We start from the raw sequence: 13492 nt of genomic DNA on the forward strand, positions 1-13492 counted from the left end.
GAACTTACTGCCTGATTCAAAGCTTTCCAAACTTTCTTGGTTCACAGTAGTTTATTTCTTGGTGTCAGCAGTTTATTCACAGCACCCTTAGGCCAAAAGAAATTCCTATCAGTTTCTTTTATTTGGAAGTTAGATCCAAACAACTTAATAAGTATTTATGTCTGAACAACTTAGTAGCTATTTGAAGATACAACTATAAATTAAAAGAAAAAGTAATATTTTTATTTCATCCCAGAGTGTGCCTGCCTGTTGGACACTGCACAACTTCTCCAATCTTGGAATCAGACTGGACGTCCCCAACCTCATTCCCTAAATACAGTGATTTTTGTGCGGTTTTAGGTTTTTTTATAATTTTTAAATTTTTTTATTTTTGGCTGCATTGGGTCTTCGTGGCTGAGCGTGGGCTTTCTCTAGTTGTGGTGAGCGGGGGCTACTCTTCGTTGTGGTGCTTGGGCTTCTCACTGCGGTGGCTCCTCTTATTGCAGAGCACGGGCTCTAGGCACGCGGGCTTCAGTAGTTGTGGCACGTGGGCTTCAGGAATTGTGGCTCACGGGCTCTGGAGCGCAGGCTCAGTAGTTGTGGCACACGGGCTTAGTTGCTCCGCGGCACGTGAGATCTTCCCGGACCAGGGATCGAACCTGTGTCCCCTGTACTGGCAGGCAGATTCTTATTCACTGCACCACCAGGGAAGCCTGTGCAGTTCCAGCTTTTTATCACAACTGTTAGAAACCCAACTTGGCAAAGATAAGACATTATTCAAAGAAATATAGTGGAAAACAAATGAAGTATAATGTGAAATCATGAACTATCTCCACTCACAAGCAGGATGTCAGGAGGATAACCTCTGCTCCCTCAAGTATTTAAAATATCCTGCTGTGACCCTGAGAGTGCATCTGTGGCACCCCAGCACTGATGGAACATGACTTAGAAACAGGTCTATGATTAGAAATGTCCAAACCCACAGCAGAGTTTCTCAAACTGGGAGCACTTAAGTGTGTGTTCAATAATGTATGTCTTCACACAACTGAAAGCCAGAGGATTCAGGATCAGTCTCTCCTGCACTTTGTGGCAGAGTGAAATTGGTCACTTTTACCTCACTAGCACTCTGCCCTTGATAAGTGTGATCCTGAAGGGGTTCCACTGGACAAATACCATAAATAGAGGATCGTATTTTCTGAACCACAAATCCAGAAACAAGGGTGGGTGAACTTATAAAGACAAAGAACCTGAATGTTGTCTGGTTCTGCCCTGGAAGACTTGGACACATGGTCATCATCTATGAGAAACCCCAGTGCAAGACCAACCTCCAAGTCCAGGACCAGCTAACTCTCGCAGAGCCTGCAGAAATTCCTAAATTCCTCTATGCCTGTTTGCCTGAAGCCTGCCCCAGGAGAAATTAAGGTAGAACAGAGCCATTTAACTCCATCTTCCTCATCCTTCTCAATCCATCATTTACACACACACACACACACACACACAGAGTCGTATCACTTGAGGGGCCTGGTACACAGCTTTAGCAAGAAAAGTCTGAAGAAAGGACATGGACTCTTGAAACACCCTAGCACATTTATAAATAGATTTATTATACCTGCTCTTAAAAAATATAACTGAGGGAATTTTCTCAAGTGATAGCAATGGTCCATATTTTTATAGGATTGTGGATACCAGGTGGATAATCAGGCAAAACTCACCTAACTGTGGACAGATGCACAGATTCTGACAGAGTAAAATAGAATCTAGGTGGTGGATATAGGAGTGTTCCCTGTAAAATTCTTTCAACTTTTTGGGCATGTTTTAAAATTTCCGTGATAAAATTTTGGCAAATTTTTAAATTTAAAAATTTAATTAAAAAATAAAATTTAACTCCACTTAAGATTTGTACATTACACTGTATGTTAATGATACCTGCAAAAAAAACCAAAAAAAGCACGAGAACTGAGGAGGGAGTGGGTTAAAAACAGACTAGAAGGAAAAACAAATCTATCGGATCATAAATATGGATGTGCTTGGTAACTGGTTCTCTTGAACAGATAAGAACTAACTTCGACCCAGGCGGCTACAGAGAGCAGGGGTTGCTTTCTTCCTAATTAACTCCTTTCTCGGCTTGGATTTCTCTCTCTCTCTACCTCCCTACCATGAATGGCTGAGTCAGAAAACGCGACAGCGGTTCCGTACCTTTCCGGAGCTTCGGAACCACCGGAGATGCGTACAGACTTGGCGAGGCCTAACCTGGAAGACAACATGTGCGCCCCGGATTGCCCCCGCGCGCCTCACTCTCCCCGGGCGCCAGAGCGGGTCTGCACCTCAAGCAACTCCGCGCCGTGCGCCCCGCCCCGCCGTGCGCCCCGCCCCGCCAGTACGGCCCGCCCCGCCAGTACGGCCAGCTCCTTACGCCCAGCTTGGGTAGCGACCCGGCCCACCAAAAGTTCTGACCCCCACCCTCGCGAACCAAGGGCCCGCGGATGCAGGGCGCAATGGCCGCCCCATCCGTGGCCCCGGTCACGCGGCAGATCAGCGGCCGCGCCGCCCCAGCCGCAGTCCCAGACCCGAGCGGCCCCGAGAGCGGGCAGTCCCTGGCCGCCGCCGTGACCGACCTGCCGGTGCTGGACGCCTCCGGGAGACGGGTGCTGTTCGGCGCGCTGTTCCGTGAGCGCCGGGCTGTAGTGGTCTTCGTGCGGGTGAGCGCGGGGTGCGGGACGATCCGGAGCAAGTACCTCACCCGCAGGCTGGGACGGAGGTTGCTTGCACGGCCTACGCTGAGGGGTGGTTACATCGGGCCCCTGGACGGGTCCAGGGCCCGAGAGCGGAGCCCGCCGGGCCTGGCCCTTCCCGTGTTCATCCACTAGAAGCTTCCGGAATGCGAACTGCTCCTCTCGCTTCCTTGAACGGGAATGGAAAAGCAGCCCGCCAAGCCAAGGCCATTTTCTCAGCGAGCGAAGAGGCCTAGCACAGACTGGGTGCGGCCTAATTTCAATGCATATTTGGGCGCCCCGACACCTCTTTCTACCCGTCTTGGGTGTTGTGTTAATTAGCATCACGCATAATGAAGTACTTGGCCCTTTCTGCCCCCGGGGGTGTTAGTTGCTAACTTGTCCTTTTTGCCCGTATTGGGATTTCAGCATTTCCTGTGTTACATCTGCAAGGAATATGTAGAAGATCTGGCCAAAATCCCCAAGAGTTTCTTACAAGTAAGTTTCCTGAGAGTGAGCAGCAGCGAGCCCCGCTTCAGGGCGGCCTTGTGAAAGTCACCTGCCATTTATAAGGAGTGCAACGGGATGAGGTGCGGAGTGCCTCACAAAAAAAAAACAAAAACACTCACAAACCCAGATTCTCACCATCCCACACATCTCTCCAACACCTCCAAGAAGGGGAGGCAGGCGTTAGAAGTCTATTTCTGGCCTGTTCATTATTGCCTGGTTATAAACATACTAACCATAATAATAATTTTGATGTTACCTAATAACCTGCCTGTTCTCAAATGTTGATTGATAATGACCAAAAACAGAAATGCTAAAAATATTTCCTTCCCTGTATTTTTGTAATAAAGATACTCCAAATAGTTGTTCGTTATAGGAAAATACTAATATATCTTAAAGGTGAAAATTTGTATTGTTAATGGAATGCGTGTTCCACATTGGTCTGACAACCACATACAGGTGTGTTTCTTCAGGCATATAGAGGTTTGTCCCCAGCTGAGCTTTTGAGTGAACGCATTGGGTAGATTTTGTAAAACTAAGATCTATTTTCAGCAGACCTTATCAATTGAGATGTGAAAGAATAAAATTGTCTGATTAAATAACCCTACTTTAATAGTTTTTATTCTTGTTTAATGTATGCCTTTGGGGGAAGTGTAGAGAACTACTGACTATATTATTTTGAAATTCTTACTTAGCAAAAGAATTATCTGAATTAATTGAACATTTTAGCATACATCTCTTTGCTTTGACTCACACAATTTTGCTCTTTATACCATTCTTCTAGAAGCCTATAGGTGGCATTAGAATGGAACAAAAGAGTTGGATTAGGGGAAGTTGTATGAAACATGTGATTTCCAATAATATGTACATGTCTTTTTTCTCTCCTAAAGGAAGCAAATGTCACCCTTATAGTGATTGGACAGTCATCCTACCATCATATTGAGGTAAATATATAGCAAATTGGGACTCTAACAGGTTAAATCTCTTTCAGACGTAAAAATTGTATTATTTGAATCACTAAATGTAGGCTAAATTTGCTAAAATTAAGTCAGATTATCACTATTTTTCTCCCATTTCTTTTTATTAAAATTCCAACTATATTCTTTTTTCAGCCTTTCTGTAAACTGACTGGGTATTCTCATGAAATCTATGTTGATCCTGAGAGAGAAATTTATAAAAGATTGGGAATGAAAAGAGGTGAAGAAACTACCTCCTCAGGTAAGACATGATATGTCTCAAGTAGAAAACACTAATGGTGTATTTCACATTTCACATATGCATATATATGCATAGGGGAACAAATGGTAAATTCATAAATCAGCCTGCTTTTTATGATTCTAGTAAGTGATCCAGATTCATGAGACTCTAAAAGATTCATTTCCTGTATGTAATGACATGGAAGGCTGTTGGCGAAGTACTAAATGAATGAAAAATGCAAGTTGCAGAGCAGTGTTTTTAGTATGATTCCATTTTTGTAAAAATAAAAACCATTTTCATAAAGGTCTATACTATATATGTGTGAAATGAAAAATGTTTTAAAAGATATTGCAATGATTACCCCAAGGCATGGGAATGAGAAAAGTGGCTTTTGAATTTTTTACAATAAGTACATTTTACTTTTGTAATTACAAGAAAAATAATATTGCTTAAGTTAATATATTTTCATACCTCAACACCATGGCTTTGAACGCTCTATGTTCTTTAATAGATGAAATCTTAGTTTTCATTTAAAGCCCAGCTCAAAGGGGCTCTTAATAGCTCTTCAAGCAGAAGCAATTGCTTCCTTCATTGTATTTTAATAGCACCTTGTACTCAATTATACACTCTATAATTGCACTTAAGGTGGCGGGTAGTATAGTCAGTTGAAAAGTTTGATGTTTTATTCATCTTTATATGGTCCATATTCCCTGCCCTTACACAAGTCTTTACAATTAAGTGTATAATAAGCTTTAGGTGAACTATTTATGTATATCTTAGGTAGAAAGAACTTGGCTTCTGAAATACCAAATAAGAGAACTCAACTTGAACTCAAATCACTTATTCTCAACAAATGCTGAGAATGACACCCATGGCACCCACTGTGTTGGATGTTCCTGGGAGGACTGTGATAAAAGACACAGCCCCTGCCAACCCAATGCTCATAATCTACTCTGGGAGACAGAAGCAAACAGTCAACTATATTACAGTTTAGGGCTCATAAAAGAGGAGATCATGTACTGGCAATACCTATAATGCAGAAATGCCTATAACACCAGAAATGCACAGGGAGAGAAGAATCTGGGAAGGCTTCTTAGAGGCGGTGTTGTCTAAGCTCATTCTTTAAGGATTTAGCTGGGTGAAGTGAGGCTGGGAATGGTGCAGCTGACAGAAAGTAGCACGCACAAAAGCACACAGGTATGAAAAAATGTGACTGTTGGAGAAGTGCAGTTCCCTGTGTCTGGCCAGAGTCTAGGAGCCAGTTGGGAGATTGTGTGAGCCAGGGGACTGAGTCTGGGAACATGCCAAGGAGTTTGGATTTGTTCTGGAGGCAGTGGGGGAGTCATAAAAGAATTATATTTGAGTGGAGAAGTGATACAGTCTTGTTGCCCGGTGGAGGAGCAATTGGAATGTTCCAAACGGGAGTCGTTGATATTCTTGACAAGTTTGTAGTAATAGGCTAGAAAGAAATGACACGGCCTGAAGTAGGGATGCAGAGGGACAGATCACAGAGCTACTTATGAGGTAGAGTTGACAGGATCCCTTTACTGAAGTTTTTAAAGAAAGCAACCTAAACTTTATTAAAACCAAAGATGAGGTAGCATAAATACAGAATTTGCTCTTTTTTTCCCCTCTCTTTTTAGTATAGGAAATTGCAACAGTACAGATTGTGAACCTTTGTCTTTGGTAGACTGTTTTCCTGTGCTATAGCAGAGTCTCAGCATGTGTAAGGTCTGTTTGTCATTTAGCCACCTTAGATATAAACTGTGAGTTTCACTTTAGTAACACCTCACCATTCATTGCCTCAATAAAGATGTGGAATTGCAAAGAAAACAGTTGCTTGTGATTATAAGAGAGAGTATATTTAAATCATTTAAACTCCTTTGATCTGTGTTAAAGTACTGTATTTCCAAACAGAAAACATTAGGTTCTCACAAAATAATTTTTTAAAGTTCCTGCCTGAAAAAGCACAGATCTCAGAATCAGTTTCAGAATAATCCTACTTGAAAATTATGACACTGAAAATAAAATATAATAATTTAAAATTAATGGGACAGTTTGTAAAGACAAAGAGTAAGAAAATAAAGCCACTAAATTCAAGGGAGTAATGGGTTTACCCAGTATTTCATTTTGCCTTACCATAAGCCAATTTATGGTATTAAAACTACAATGATTACTGTAGACAGCACATAAGCACAATGCAGAAAACATGCCTCTTATAATACTTACTTAATCTAATGTTTCAAGTTAAAATTCTGGTCTTGAGTCCAAGAATCAAACTAAGAGAAAACAATGAAAAACAAGAGTTTTACACATAACTAAATTCGTACTAGCAAAATTAGATTGTGCTTTACAGCAAAGATTGTGAAATTCTAGGTTGTGAAATCTTCTTCAATTGAATTTCTAAAATTTCAGAAATGTTAAATGACCCTTCTTCAGACATGAGGAGATAGTTTGGATTTAGGAACATCTATTTTAAGTGTAAAATCCTAAAAAACAGTAAACTTTAGTCCTTTACCCATGTCTCTAAGCTAATGAGCCTGTATTTGTTTCTTGGTGAGATGAATGTCCATCCTAATATAAACATGAAAGAAATAGAAAAGTTGGAGAGATGAAGGAAATAATAGGTATCTGGAAATATTAAGAAATCGGGCAGGTCAAAGGCAGCATAATCATCAAAATAAAAAGCAAAAAGCACTAGTAGGAACCGACTGCAGGGCTGAGGGTTGAGCTCTGTGCTGCAACCCGGCAGGAGAAGATGAAGGGGACTGGTAACTGCTGTACACTGGTGGACACGCACCCGGAGGGGCAGACGGTGGGCAAGAGGACCTGGGCCATGGTGTCTTGCTGCTCAACCAGTCATTCTCTGGCCTCAGAACTGGTGGAGTCCAAAATTTAAAAAAACTAAAAAGACATAAAAGGCAGGGATAGGAAAAAGATAAGTTACAAGAAAGGTAGAGACTGAGTTTCTTTACTCAAAGGGAGTGGAGGACTTCCCCGGTCGCGCAGTGGTTAAGAATCCGCCTGCCAATGCAGGGGACGCGGGTTCGAGCCCTTGTCCGGGAAGATCCCACGTGCCGCGGAGCAACTAAGCCCACGCTCCACAACTACTGAGCCTGCGCTCTAGAGCCCATGAGCCACAACTTCTGAAACCATGTGCTGCAACTACTGAAGCAACAAGAGAAGCCACTGCAATGAGAAGCCCGCGCACCGCAACAAAGAATAGCCCCCACTAGCAGCAACTAGAGAAAGCCTGCGCGCAGCAACAAAGACCCAACCCAGCCAAAAATAAATAAATTAAAAAAATATTAAATTACTTTTTAAAAAAAGGGGGGTGGGGGAGTGGAAGTGAAGTATCAGTTACTGTGAGAAAGGAAATAGAAAAACTGACAGCCAAGCAAAGATGGAGTGGCAGCTATAGTTGCTATTGTTACAGCTAAACCGCAAAGTCTCAGTAGCATAACGTGGGAGAAGGTTCTTTTTTTTCACATTTCAAGAAGGGTATATCTATTGCGTGCTTGTCCAAGCAGCAATTCGGGGACACAGTAGGAAAGACTCAGGCCCTTTCTATCTTGTGGCTCTGCCATTGTCAATCCAGACTTCGAAGGATGTAGAAGAAACACGGAGAATCACTCCCTGAGAGGTTTTTAAGAGGTGCCCTGGAAGTGGCACACATCATTTTACTCATTGGTTAGAGTGTAGTCACATAGCCATACCAAACTCCAGGAAATGTTTAGCTGTGGTCCCAGAAAGAGGAAACGGGTTTTGACAAGCGTATAACAGTCTGTGCCACAATGTCTCCTGAAGAGGAATGTAGTTATCTATTAGTTGGTAAAGAGACTAAACAAAACACAAATGGGGAATTAAAAAGGAAAGCACTACCAGTTTGACAAGTCTGTAGCTGACATTTTTCTGTGGCAGAAAATGATCTGGGTCTGTCATCACTTCTTCCTTTAAAGCAGTAGTTCTCAACTGGGAACAATTTTGACCCCTCCCCCCAGGGGACATCTGGCATTGTCTGGAGACATTTTCAGTTGTCACAGCTTGGCGAATGGTGGTTGCTATGGCATCTAGTAGGTACAGAGAGCAAGGATGATGGTAATCACCCCACATTGCACAGGACAAAGAATTATCTGGTCTAAAACATCAGTAGTGAAAGGCTGAGAACTGTTCTTTGAAGGAAGAAAAAAAGACAAGTCAAAAGTAAGATGACACATAAGAGAGAGACTGTTTTCTAGAAATACTAACGTTATCTTAATATCTAATCAAATATAAAATGACAACTTCTAAAGACAATTCCTAATATTTCAGGACAGAGCCCCCATATAAAATCAAATATACTCTCAGGAAGCATTCGGAGCCTGTGGCGGGCAGTGACTGGCCCTCTTTTTGATTTTCAAGGAGATCCAGCTCAGCAAGGTGGAACACTCATTTTAGGTCCAGGTAAGCATCAAAGCCCAGCTTCAGCAGTACACTTCTCGTGCTTTTTAGAAGTCCAGAGGCCATCCACTTTCTTCATAAAATAGCCACCATGTAAAGACGGGCAACTGGACATGCTAACAGTCAGGATGCTGTGCTTTCATAGGGGTCATCGTTTGTTTTCAAATGCTCCTGTGTATTTTTGATGTTTGTTTACTGGATGTAATGTGGCCATGATTCCATACCTGAGTGATTCCAGGTATTTGGGTTAGAAGAAATCAGCAGTGGTTTGGTGACTTGTATGTGGCTCTAACACTCTTTAAAAATTTCAGTGGAGGTGAATATTTTCAAATGGGAGAAAACCATCAAGAACTTTTTTTTGTCAATAGAAGAATCAAATCTAGTTATCTATATCTAACAAAACTAGCAGACTTGCCCTATGTCAGAAAGCAAGTCAAGGGGAATTCCCTGGCAGTCCAGTGGTTTGGACTCAGTGCTTCCACTGCAGGGGGCATGGGTTCGATCGATCGTGGTCAGGGAATTAAGATCCTGCATGCTGAGCAGCATGGCCAAAAAAAAAGGAAGCAAGTCAATCCCAGGGGCAGCTTATTCAGTAACAGTTACTCTTAAGCTGCATCCTTTAAATAGCTTTCTTTTTTTATTTAATTTAATTTTTATTCTATATTGGAGTATAGTTGATTTACAATGTTGTGTTAGTTTCAGGTGTACAGCAAAGTGATTCAGTTATACTTATAGATATATCCATTCTTTTTCAGCTTCTTTTCCCATATAGGTTATTACAGAATATTGAGTAGAGTTCCCTGTGCTATACAGTAGGACCTTGTTGATTATCTATTTTATATATAGTAGTGTGTATATGTTAATCCCAAACTCCTAATTTATCCCTCCCCCCACCTTTCCCCTTTGGTAACCATAAGGTTTTTTTTGAGGTCTGTGAGTCTGTTTCTGTTTTGTAAATAAGTTCATTTGTATATTTTTCAGATTCCACATATAAGTAATATCATATGATATTTGTCTTTCTTTGTCTGACTTACTTCATTTAGTATGATAATTCCTAGGTCCATCCATGTAGCTGCAAATGGCATTATTTCATTCATTTTTGTGGCTGAGTAATATCCCATTGTATAAATGTACCACATCTTCTTTATCCATTCATCTGTCCATGGACATTTAGGTTGCTTCCATGTCCTGGCTATTGTAAATAGTTCTGTAATGAACATTGGGGTGCATGTATCTTTTTGAATTATGGATTTCTCTGGATATATGAACAGGAGTGGGATTGCTGGATCATAAGGTGGTTCTGTATTTAGTTGTTTAAGGAACTTCCATACTGTTCTCCATAGTGGTTGTACCAATTTACATTCCCACCAACAATGTAGGAGGGTTCCCTTTTCTCCACACCCTCTCCAGCATTTATTGTTTGTAGACTTTTTGATGATGGCCATTCTGACTGGTGTGAGGTGATAACTTCATTGTAGTTTTGATTTGCATTTCTCTAATAATTAGCAATGTTGAGCATCTTTTTGTGTGCTTTTTGGCCATCTGTATGTCTTCTTTGGAGAAATGTCTATTTAGATCTTCTGCCCATTTTTTTATTGGGCTGTTTTTTTGATATCGAGCTGCATGAGCTGTTTGTATATTTTGGAGATTAATCCCTTGTGGGTTGCTTCGTTTGGACATATTTTCTCCCTTTCTGTGGGTTGTCTTTTCATTTTGTTTATGGTTTCCTTTGCTGTGCAAAATCTTTTAAGTTTAATTAGGTCCCATTTGTTTAGTTTTGTTTTTATTTTCATTACTCTAGGAGGTGGATTCAAAAGATATTGCTGTGATTTATGTCAAAGAATGTTCTGCCTGTGTTTTCCTCTAGGAGTTTTACAGTATCCAGTCTTACATTTAGGTCTTTAATCCATTTTGAGTTTACTTTTGTATATGGTGTTAGAAAATGTTCTAATTTCATTCTTTTACATGTAGCTGTCCATTTTTCCCAGCACGCCTTATTGAAGAAACTGCCTTTTCTCCATTGTATATTCTTGCCTCCTTTGTGGTAGATTAATTGACCATAGGTACATGGGTTTATTTCTGGGCTGTCTACCCTGTTCCATTGATCTATAAATAGTTTTACTGATCAGTTTGTACCACCTGAAATTCCTTTGGCTTCCCTCTACAAAATGGTTGGGCATTGGATCTCTACCATGTTCAAGTATTGCAGTCAGGGACAAACACCCAAAAAGCCTAAATCACTGTGTTGTAAACTGATTTTTCTTGGTTCTTCTTCATGTTTAAAACTGTTCATATTAGTGAGTGTAGCTTCTACAGGTTATAAAATTAACATTTACTTTAATAAATTCCAGATGTCTATAAGGAAGTCTTTAGAAGGAGGATTTTGACCAAATATCATAACTTTTTTGGTTTTTTACAGCTGGAACACTATAGCTAGCTAAAATCTTTCATTTTATTTAATCTCCCTTTCCCTCTCTCTCATGAATTTACACTAGTTAGACTAGCCAAAAAAAAAAAGCCTTGTTTTATGAGAATATATCCTGTAAATCAGCCCAGAATGGCACTGAGCCATATTTCTGAATGAATTATTTCCATCCTCAGACTTGTAAGGCATTATTTTTTGAGTCCCTCATCTCCAGGTTTCAGCATCATTTGAGCACACGTTCTGTTGTGTGAGGATGAAGAGCACACAGAAAGCATCATTTGTGTGCCAAGTTGGGAGCAGACAATAAAGAGAAAATTTTGATACTACCCATTGGAAAAATTGTAGCTCCTTTAAGGAAAGAGCTGGGTTTACTTACTTATTTATACAAATCTATTACACGGTTGACCAAGTATTTCATTTTGCCTTATTTGATAATAAGCCAGTTTATGATATTAAATCTGCAGTGATTACTGTAGACAGCAGATAAATGCAATGCAGAAAATATGCCTCATAATATTTACTAATCTAATGTTTTAAGTTAAAATTCTGGTCTTGAGTCCAAGAATCAAAGTAAACAGAACACAGACTATAAATTACGACTATTTGGGCTTCCCTGGTGGCGCAGTGGTTGAGAGTCCGCCTGCCGATGCAGGGGACGCAGGTTCGTGCCCCGGTCCGGGAGGATCCCACATGCCGCGGAGCGACTGGGCCCGTGGGCCATGGCCGCTGAGCCCGCGCGTCCGGAGCCTGTGCTCCGCAACGGGAGAGGCCACAGCAGTGGGAGGCCCGCGTACCGCAAAAAAAAAAAAAAAAAAAAAAATTACAACAATTTTATTTGAGCAGATAAAAGAATTGTGAACATCAAAGTGTATTGTAACTGATTGTCTTAATGCCCTTATTTTTTTCAGCCTCTTTTGGTCTATGGTTATAATGTAGATAGCCTATTAAACCAGTATTTGGGAGTGAATTTTTTAAGGAAGTGATTTATTCTATTATTACATTTAAGAAACAGATGATTTTCCAGCTTGATATTTATGCTAATTCCATATTCTGCCTGTTTGTTTGACAGGATATTTTATTTAATTACATTTAATAAAACCTAACAGACGGTTATAATTTAAGAATCTTTCCCCTTGGATCTCATAAAACATTACGTATTAGCCTTATTTAACGATAATTTTTGTCATGCTTTATTACCTTAATTAAAAATTATTATGTCATTATATAGAGAATATTATGTACTCTAGGTAAATAATGTTTTCTTTTGGACTAATTTAAAGTTAAAATGTTTCCTTGATTCTAGTAAGCAATAAATCTAATGAATAACACTGCATGTCAACCTTTACCTTTTATTCTTATTCTCTTCTAGGTAACAACATCCATTTTATCCACTGTGATAGGAATAGGTTGGATCACAAACCCATCAACTCTGTTTTACAGCTTGTAGGAGTTCAGCACGTGGACTTTACAAGCAGACCTTCAGTTATCCATGTGTGACATTACAGACTCTGTCGCTTTCAAACGGACCTTGGGATATGACCTGAATTGTGAGAATCTAGTGTACCTGTGCAGTGCCTAACTTGTTGGCTCTTCCCAGCCTTTGAGGAGTTATGAAACCATAAAGAGACCATGTACCACCAGTTGAATAGCATGCTGAGAGGCATCAGTTGTCAAAAATGTGATATATATTTATAATTTTATAGCTTCTAAAGTTTTATTTTCTATAAAAATTTTTGTAAATTATTTTATTTTTGCAAAATAAAACTTTAAAAGCTATAAAATTATAAATACCATTCTTTATTTTACATTATGATATATCCATTCAATGAAGGCTTTTTTGGCCATTAAAATCATAAATTCTTTTTTTTTTTTTTTTTTTTTTTTTTTGCGGTACGCGGACCTCTCACTGTCGTGGCCTCTCCTGTTGCGGAGCACAGGCTCCGGACGCGCAGGCTCAGAGGCCATGGCTCACGGGCCCAGCCACTCCGCGGCATGTGGGATCTTCCCGGACCGGGGCACGAACCCGTGTCCCCTGCACCGGCAGGCGGACTCTCAACAACTGCGCCACCCGGGAAGCCCTAAAATCATAAATTCTTATAAAGAACATATAAGGAGAAAGGGAAGCAACCCAAGACCATTTTATCCATTGAGAAAAGCAGTATCTCAAATTCTGTAAACAGTATAATCACATTTTTGTATGTATTTGTTTATATTTTTGTATGCTTAGAAAGAA

The 13492-nt window shown here is 40.4% G+C and overlaps 1 protein-coding gene across 4 annotated transcripts; it reads left to right on the forward strand.

The window, feature by feature from the left end:
* The first annotated feature begins 2393 nt into the window (after positions 1 to 2393).
* Positions 2394 to 12999, forward strand: PRXL2C (peroxiredoxin like 2C). 4 transcript variants are annotated; one of them, XM_029204061.1, is made up of 6 exons: positions 2394 to 2678; positions 3120 to 3188; positions 4088 to 4141; positions 4310 to 4415; positions 8796 to 8837; positions 12629 to 12934. In XM_029204061.1, exons 1-6 carry the CDS (start codon positions 2463 to 2465, stop codon positions 12754 to 12756), a joined length of 615 nt encoding a protein of 204 aa, XP_029059894.1. In that variant the 5' UTR covers positions 2394 to 2462; the 3' UTR covers positions 12757 to 12934. The 4 variants fall into 4 exon arrangements, with proteins under 4 accessions (XP_029059894.1, XP_029059895.1, XP_029059893.1 ...); XM_029204059.1 differs by having other exon boundaries at positions 2426 to 2678; positions 8706 to 8837; positions 12629 to 12999; XM_029204062.1 differs by lacking the exon at positions 8796 to 8837 and having other exon boundaries at positions 12629 to 12961.
* The last annotated feature ends 493 nt before the right edge of the window (positions 13000 to 13492 follow it).

This window comes from Monodon monoceros, unplaced genomic scaffold (assembly GCF_005190385.1).
Source record: "Monodon monoceros isolate NGI ecotype Baffin Bay Population unplaced genomic scaffold, NGI_Narwhal_1 Super_Scaffold_5, whole genome shotgun sequence".
Taxonomy (NCBI): Eukaryota; Metazoa; Chordata; class Mammalia; order Artiodactyla; family Monodontidae; genus Monodon; species Monodon monoceros.

Coding starts and splice junctions, on each gene's coding strand:
- PRXL2C (XM_029204059.1), top strand. CDS start 2,463: ATGCAGGGCGCAATGGCCGCCCCATCCGTGGCCCCGGTCACGCGGCAG. Junction 4,142..4,309: donor CATCCTACCATCATATTGAG/GTAAATATATAG, acceptor TTCTTTTTTCAG/CCTTTCTGTAAACTGACTGG. Junction 8,838..12,628: donor AACACTCATTTTAGGTCCAG/GTAAGCATCAAA, acceptor ATTCTCTTCTAG/GTAACAACATCCATTTTATC.